Raw genomic sequence first — 8,681 nt, forward strand, 5'->3', positions numbered from 1 at the left:
AAAACTATGTAAAAAGTAAAAATTTTATTGCCCTAGGCTAAAGAATAAAGAAATTTTTTTTTTCAGGCAGCATCTGCCTTTAATCCATGTAACAGGCATCCGAAAACATGCATTAGTTTAAAACAAGGCAGTCAAAAGCAGCGCCAACTCAAAACCAATGTTGAGGTGCTTGCTATGTACCAGGATTAGTGTTAAAATTTGACAGACATATGCATTCTTAGCGTTGCACTGTAAGGCAAAAAAAAATAGTGTGTATTAACGTTATTTTTTTCAGTTGGATGTCACAGGCACTGTTTTGGGACCAACGTAACTGTTCTTTTGCCTTTGCTTGCTGCCTCAGGTTGACCAAAATAGGTGCTAGCCTGCTGTCGATGCTTGTGATTGGCATCAACTTGTACTTTGTGAGCAACTTTGTGCGCGAGAGCCTTCCTTCTCACTGGGCCATCTACCTTGGAGTGGCGCTCTTCGGGATCCTGTACTTGGGCTTCAATCTTTACCTGGTGTGTTGTCAGTTATTAGAAACAACCAAAATGGTGCGAATAATGCCTTATCAATGTGGTTTCATATATTAGCATGTCTTTTTTGTGACTTTGCTTGTGTGCAGTCAAATGTAGATATAACGTGGATGTAACGAAGTAAATATAATGCTTGATTGGCCATCCTTTATTTCATTCAATATTCTACCACCATAGTGAAATTTAATATACACTATCCAGGACGATCTTTGTTATGTGGAGGTGAATAGTTGTTTTCCTGCAGTTCCGCACATGTATTCTGGTAGCAAACGTGTCACGTAGTACTGGGCATGCAGAACAATGAAAAGGCGCATTCTGGATACGAATAGTATCTATTTTCGTCAATGGCTAGACTTGGCTGAACCATGGCCACTATCCCGATTCTGTTTGATCATACCAATTGCGTATTTGCAAATTGACACTCGTGCAAAGTGAATGTGCAACTTAACATTGTTGCTGTGCCACGTATTGAGATCTATTGGCAATAAACTTAGTCTTGTTCATGTGCCACATATTGCGTGCATTGGCGACAAGCCATCTAATTTACAGTAGCAGGCCCATTTGAGGCTTTACACATACCTTTCAGTTGCATAGACTAAATTGTGAATTTAGAACGGGCCTCCAGAACGTATCGTAAGTGGTTGATGAAGGTTGAAGATATTTACTTTGGGATCTTGCATGAGCAGAGGTGGTTAGCTATATATTTGTGTTGAGTGGCTGCGCCTGTAATTAGAGTAGAGTAGTTTGTTTTAAGATCCAGCCAGACTGGCAACCTTATTCATCACTTCAAGTTTCAGTATTTTTAAAGAAAGGACCTCACCTTATACTTCACCTATTTGTTGGCTGCTAAGTTGATTTTCAGACCAAAAACATTTCTGCACTAAGGCTGCATTTTTAAGGTAACTGCATGTAATTTCCCATGTAACGTAAGTTGGGCTTTCATGTAGTTAAGTAAGGACAAATTTTTGCCAAGCTACAAAATTAACTTTTAGCAGAAAGGTGTGCTAGCCATCTCTATAATGTAATGAACCAACTTACTTCAATAATCTCCTTGCAACTGCTGCTGGCTTGAAAGATATGAATTTTCTTTTTCTCTTTCTTTGTGTAATGTCAATCCAATCAGTGTGTTACATAAATTTGCCTGTAGAAATGACCTCCAACCTGGCTCTTTCCTTGTATGAACATTCACTGGATGAAAACACAGTTGGGTGGCTGTGCATGGGATCTGCGCCAGTTTCAAAACTAGTGTCGATCACATACAAGACCACTTTTTCCCTTAGTCTGTGTACAGTTCAAACATGAGTGCTGCCAGAAGTATTTAGAATTAAGCACTGCAGATGGTCAGATATCACCTTGGCATATCGTCTAATAAATCCATGACTGTCTTCCAGTTGGCCCACCTTTTGGTTGTGTTTGGCTGCACGTCACTGCTACAACTTCCTGTGAGTTGCTGTTCCTTAAACACTTATTACATGCTGTATTTCGGGACAGTAATTTGCATGCAATTATTGTTGCAATGTTGCAGTTGATTGGCCCGCATCTCAAAGAGCGCAGTGACCGGGTGCTATTTAATGACTCATCTCAGACGGACATATCGTCATCTCCTGGTAAGATTGATTCCCTCATGTAGTTCTTAACTCCTGTTCTCTCGATTGCTTGACTTTAATATTGCTTGAAGGAGTTTCTTGTACATTTTAATCATGGTAAAAAGTTCTCCTGCACTGTAGCATAGGTGTTCTACAGCATCCTTATAGGAAAATAATGTTATTCTGATAGACATGGCATGAACAAAGTGTACATAGTACTGGGGCTGGATATGCAGCACTTTGGACAAACAGTCCTGCTCGTGGAATTGTGTGCAAGTCTTTCTGTGTTGATGGGAATGTTTAGATAGTGCAAGGAATGGTTGCAGGGTGTGTACGAGGCGTTCAGTGCAATAATTAATGACAGTTCGAGGATTTTAATGTTGCTGAAGGCTAGATGTCTGAAAGCTTGAAACAAATGCTATTTATAAAGTAAAAAAATATTCAGATGTATTTCTTTATACCACCATGCAGTATGTTATATCGTTGCTATCTTCTTTTTGGAGGATAATGTGATTTTGAGATCTGATAGTTTGTCATTGTCGTTTTCCCCCACCCCCTCCTTGCCTGCTGCTGTCCAGATATTGTAAGTAGCAAGGAGAAGGTATTGGAGTTCGCACCGGTAATGCTCAGGGCACAGAGTCTAGGCCGATGCCAAATGCACCTTGCTGTACACTGTGTTTGCTTGGTTCTTCCTCTAAAAAAATGGGAAGAGGAGTGGGGGGGGCTGCAGCATGAGGTTGCTTTCCAATCTTTAATAGTATTTGCATGTGTCTGTCAGAATTGTTGTTTTATGCATGTGGGCACAGTTAAGTTTTGGTGGTGACACAGCATTAAAATCTTGTTAATTTACACTTTTCTTAATTAAACATTTTTGCATGTTGTAGCTTTAATTTGATGGATCCATGCAATGTCATATGGTTTCTGTGACTTTTGCACTTTGCATTGACGGGGCCGTACAGAGTGCTCCATGTTGAAAGGAAACAGCTGCGCACAGCATCACATGGCATATGTTCACTGTAGCTGGTAATTACTTCAAAAGTTCACTTATTCTTACTGTCTATAGCCACTGCAAGTCCTGTTAGCTTGTTAACGTTATTCTTGCAGACAGTTTTTAGTTTTGGATTTGTGTTTAGTACAGTGCAGTCAGTCCAGTTAATTTAACACTAGCCATAGCATATTATAACAGTTCAGCGCTTCAATGATGTCCACTTTTCCACTCGATTCTGTGCAGCAATAAACACCTCATAATGGAATCGTCTTCACTTACTGAACGTGATATAAGACAGATTCTGCCATGGAAAGCCACTTTTGGGGAAAATTGGGGATGAAATGAAACTGAAATTTGTAAGAGCGAACATTGAGACTGTGGATTGAAATCGTAACAGATGACTTGCCAGTGGTACCGTGTGATGTAAGCCAAAGGATTAAAAAATCTGTAAACAGGGAGTGGATGCTCGAGCCGATGTTTCGACAAGTGGACTTGTCTTCTTCAAGGCTAGGACCAGTTCTAGCCTTGAAGAAGACAAGTCCACTTGTCGAAACGTCGGCTCCAGCACCTACGCCGTGTTTATAGATTTTTTCATCACAAGCTTCCATCTTGCCCTTCCTGCTGTTTTTTGGTAAGCCAAAGGAGTAGCATAAGTGCACATCCAGCAAGGTGGATTTGATGCATAAGCCAAGTACAGAGCTCAGGTTTCTCTTGTTTGCTCAGTGCTTAGCACTCATTGTACTTTAGTTGTTGTGCTCAATATTAAGCTCTTGTCTTTCAACTCTGCCTGGATCAGTTGTTCTTTTTAATTGCACAAGTATATATAAGTTAATGTGTATAACTGCAGTTCTTAACATTGAAAGTGCTTTCTTTAACATTGAACATGACACAGATAAAACCCATTGCTAATTGAGGAAAACTGCTTGAAAAGGGTTGTACTGTGTACGATCATATGCTTTGCTCACCATTACTATTCTGTATGAATTTAAAATTTTGGCAAATCAGTTCTGCTGAAATACACAAGTTCAAGGAAAGTTCATAAATAATAAAAAAAAAAATGACAAGCAATTTTTTTTTATCTGTGCGTCTGTGACTTCGTGCTACTGACTGCTGACGTTGCACTTCATTGCATCAGTGTTGGCTCGAAGTGTCAGCTGACATATCTTCAATAAGCATAAAACTGGGCTCTGTTAACGCGTTGACGAATTCTATTTGCCATAGTAAAACTTGTCAGTGTATTATTTAAGCAAGTCCTGAAGGGCTCCTCTGCTGTTTCTTTGTGTGTGTGCGTACCTTTCAGCTTTACAAAAACACAAAGGTGCCCATCACTTTCGTCAATAGAACACGAGCATTATATTTGTTGTGCCCAATGTGCATGCACTCGTTGCTGCACTTGTTTTCTATATGGAACTGTTGTGTCGTGCTCATGTTTTAGTGCATGGCTCTTGTCATGTGTTTTCGGCAGCCACCGTAATGTGCGCTGCAGTCTGTTATATGTAGTGGTGCATCCTGGGCTGTGTAAATGTAACGATTCTCTTCCAATTTTTTTCCTTTCCCTACTTGGTCAGAGGTTCATGCGGCACTCCACCTGTTTTATGACTACGGTTTGGTCAGTCACCTGGTCCAGTAGCCAACTGGCTACTTAGGAGCTCATTCAAGAATGCCAGGCAGTGAAAATTAATTTGAAGTCCCGCACTTTAGCTGATCGCAAAATCTATGTTTATAATTCAAAATTTTGACGATTGGTCGACAGAGAGCCGTCACTGGCAAGAAATTAATAGAACCGACTGAAAGGAATCGCTGCATTATACCGGCCCCATTTTGCGCACAGCAGTAACTCTTCAGTGCTTGCTGCTATTGGTTTAGCTGTCATTGGTTTAGCTCATTGGTTTAGCTGTCATTTCTTTCTTTTACTACAATAGTAAAGGAAAGAAGAGATTGGTGTGCATCGAGTGTTAGTTAATGCATACTGCCAACCTCCGCTGTGACATTTTGTCGAGGGAGAGTAGATTTACGTGCACTATCCTCTTTCTCTCGCTTGTGCTTGGCTTAACTGTGTGCGTTTCTTCACTTTCTGTTCTATTCACCAGGTGAACTCGTACCAGTTAGTACCCACTTGTGGTTAGTACCAGCTCAGTTGTTTTCTGTGTCCGTCCACTCAATGTTTATCTTTAGTTTTTTTTTTTCCTCATCACTGGTTAGAGAGTAGTCCGTAATAGCGCATGTTGAAACTGCAAATGCCTTCTTGCACTATTTAATCATATTTTATGTCATGTTTATGTTTCGTTCTATGTCATGGGTCTTTACGTTACTTCCGGCTCTGTCTAGTAGCCATTTTTGTAATGCAGACACTGGTGTTGCTATGTTCAGCTTACGAGATCTTCTCTTTGTTAGGCTTTTCAAGAAACACGTGAATGCTGCTATTCGTGGCTATTTGCTGAAAAGAAAGTTCTTAGCAGTACTCCTGCGGGAAAAAAATGAGTGAAAGAAAAGGAATTTATTTATATGGTAATATATAAAGGGCCTAGGCTGCCTTGGCTGTATGTGGCCTTCTTGCTGTATTTATTGTTCATTGAATCTTTTGTAGCCCATTGAGTAATTAACAGTAATATATAGCTTGCTTTGATGATACGCAGTGCATCTCTGGAAGTGTCTATTAATGAAAGCAGCTTACAAAAAAATTTTTGAGTTCGTTTACTTAGCAATCAAATCATGCGTTTTCTTTTAAGCAGAAATTGAATGCGTCAAGACTAGGGGTGTGCGAATATTCGAAATTTCGAATATTTTTCGAATAGTGTTTGCTATTCGATTCGATTCGCGCTGGAATTTTACTATTCGAACTATTCGAACTCCCCAAAAGCAAATACAGTCAACGTCCGACTGAAAGTGACCCCTTCAGATTTTTAGTATGCTTCACCTCATTACACTCTCGTATTGCGGCAAAACTGCCTTTCAAGCTCCATTATGGTCGAATTTTGCCAAGGCACAGTCAAGTACGATTGGAAGTGGTCCTTAGATTTTTAATATGCTTCACCTCATCACACCCCGGTATTGCAGCAAAGCTGCCTTTCAAGCTCCGTTACGGTCGATCTTTTTCAAGGCACAGTCAACGTCGGATTGGAAGTGGTCCCTAGATTTTCAATATGCTTCACCTCATCACACCCCGGTATTGCGGCAAAGCTGCCTTTCAAGTTTTGCTAGGGTCGCAAATGTACTAACTCAAAAAAACGCTGGTTCCAACATGCAGATGAAAGATGTGGCAGAGGTTGGGGCTCAAATAATGCTGTTTTGGACCTGAAATTTGGGCAGGAAGTCCGAAAAATCGGAAGCCGAAGCTTTTTAGCATCCAAAATTTCAGATGTTTTTATATATCGATGTCTACGAGGCAGATTTGGAACTCCGGACTTGAAGGGAGCACACCCTTGTCCGCCACATCAGTTGGGCTTCCACAGAAGTTGAAAGAGGAGGAGAGGCTGAGGAAATGGCATCTTTGCCTATCACGTGTAAAGTGTTGTCGGCAACGCTTTGGTTGCACTAAATTATGTACATAAATAGAATTCGGCCTCTACATTGCCTCATTCTTGATAAGGCAACTATGAAACACCACCCCGCCAGTGCTTCATCAACCTTGCGAAAAAAAACACTTTCATGTTGCCATCTCATAAGAATATGCTTAGGAATCCTCTCTAACTTTTTTTTCTGCAATTTCACTTCGAAGTATTCGAAAAATATTCTAGAAATATTCGAGAAATATTCGAAAAATATTCGATTCGATTCGCACTCACACTTCAATATTCGAATTCGCTTCGCACCCAAAATTTTGCTATTCGCACAGCTCTAGTCAAGACCTAACACACTAGTTTCATACCATGAATGTGCTTGCCTATATGCGGCTTAATATTAATGGTCCTTCCTGCTTTGCATTATAAGTCCAGCTTTCAACATGATGCATGCTGCATTTATGTGCTTTGTCTTGGATAGTGTCATAGCTCCTGGGGTTAAAGTAGAACCAGGTTTATTAAAGGGGTACTGACACAAAATTTTGCGGCCGAGCTAGCCTGTGGGATCGATTCCCGTGAATATGCGTATATTATCTGCAAAATATCAACAGCGAATATACAGTAGACTCTCAGTAAGCGGAAATCTGTTAAACGGAACTGCTGTTTAAACGGAACAACTGCATCTAATATAATTGGTTTCATATTTGGATTCTGCACTCCTGTTCATCTCTCAGTAAACGGAACTCCTGTTAAACGGAACACATTTCCTTGGTCCCTTCAGGTTCCGTTTAACGAGAGTCTACTGTAGCTTGGAAGGTATTTTAAATGAATTTTGAAGTTTGCGTGAGCGATCAACACCCTCGCGCTACTGACACCCTCAAAGATGACCCTCGATGACCCCCCACTTCCCTCACGTGACCACGCTGCAACAAGTTATGATGACGTCATAGCCACCATGTTTTTTTGCCGCGTTTGCTCCAGCAGCCTCCTTCTCGGCGGCTGCTCGCGAACCGTGCGGAAGTGCATGACAGTTCTGTGTGCTGACGTGATCGAGCGCTGCACCCACTAGGTGGTGATAGTTGCACCCGGAGGCTTGTCGTTTTTGAAACCGAAACTGTCAGTAATGAGGAGCCTGTAATTAATTATCTGTCGCGCGCTGCAGCAAACGATGTGCCGTGTTATGGCTAACAGGCCCCCAGCAACACATTGCAGCAAGAAAACACGAGGCCAAAATTTTTGTGTCAGTACCTCTTTAAGAACATATCTGACCTTGAAATGTGCATCAGAATGTTAAGCCTTCCATATGTAAGCCAATGGACAGTGTTTAAAAAGTAATGAGGAACCAGGTGTGTATGGCGTATCAAAGGTTTACAGATTGTGAAATCTTTAAAAAAGAAAAGCTAAATAGTACTTCCGCAGCCTGAGCACATAACGTAGTAATTATATTGCCATTCTGTGCCAGTAATAGTGCCAATAAAATATTGTACTGCATCATGGGCTGCAGCAACGGACTGTTTATAAATGTATCGTATTGTCAGACTTCGTGGTTCAGGTTCACTGTCGACCGTGCATGTCTTGTTGCTTTGTCTTTGCATTTTCATGTTTTGCTGATAATGAAGTGCACATTTTCTTTATTTTATCTCTCTTCCAGAGTGATCACATCCTCTATCGACGTGTCCATGAACGGACAAATTAGGTTGTTGAACTTGCAATCGAAGAGTGTCGGCGTTTCAGCGAAAGTGACGTTGTACAGAGTGATTTAGTGCTGTCCTTCTACGTGAGCTGGCACTTGAATCTATTCGCACAATTTTATCGACGTAACTCGAATAATGCACGAGAGAATATTTATTAATGGCAGTGTTCCTGCGGAATTACAGAAACACTGTGGACAGTTAATAAACAGATGTGCTCTTATAATATTGCTACGGCATGAGCTGGGCAAGGAGAAGAGGAAGGTTATTTTGTCAGAAAATTTTACAATAATATATGGTACTTACTATTTTAGTACAGTGAATGCTGTTGAGATGTTTGATGAAACACGAAATTCTCTAGACGTAGTTATTTTCAATAAATTTATGTTGATGTTTTTAAA

The 8,681-nt window shown here is 40.6% G+C and overlaps 1 protein-coding gene across 2 annotated transcripts in view; it reads left to right on the forward strand.

Annotated features, from left to right (window-relative positions):
- Positions 1-8,681, forward strand: part of LOC119387520 (natural resistance-associated macrophage protein 2) — a 165,115-nt gene extending 156,434 nt beyond the window's left edge. For both annotated transcript variants that reach the window (XM_049413532.1, XM_049413533.1), the window contains exons 14-18: positions 341-500; positions 1,907-1,957; positions 2,041-2,122; positions 5,180-5,210; positions 8,241-8,681. In XM_049413532.1, coding sequence (XP_049269489.1) covers positions 341-500; positions 1,907-1,957; positions 2,041-2,122; positions 5,180-5,210; position 8,241 — 325 coding nt within the window. In that variant the 3' untranslated portion in view covers positions 8,242-8,681. The remainder of the gene's footprint in view (positions 1-340; positions 501-1,906; positions 1,958-2,040; positions 2,123-5,179; positions 5,211-8,240) is intronic.

This window comes from Rhipicephalus sanguineus, chromosome 3 (assembly GCF_013339695.2).
Source record: "Rhipicephalus sanguineus isolate Rsan-2018 chromosome 3, BIME_Rsan_1.4, whole genome shotgun sequence".
Lineage (NCBI taxonomy): Eukaryota > Metazoa > Arthropoda > Arachnida > Ixodida > Ixodidae > Rhipicephalus > Rhipicephalus sanguineus.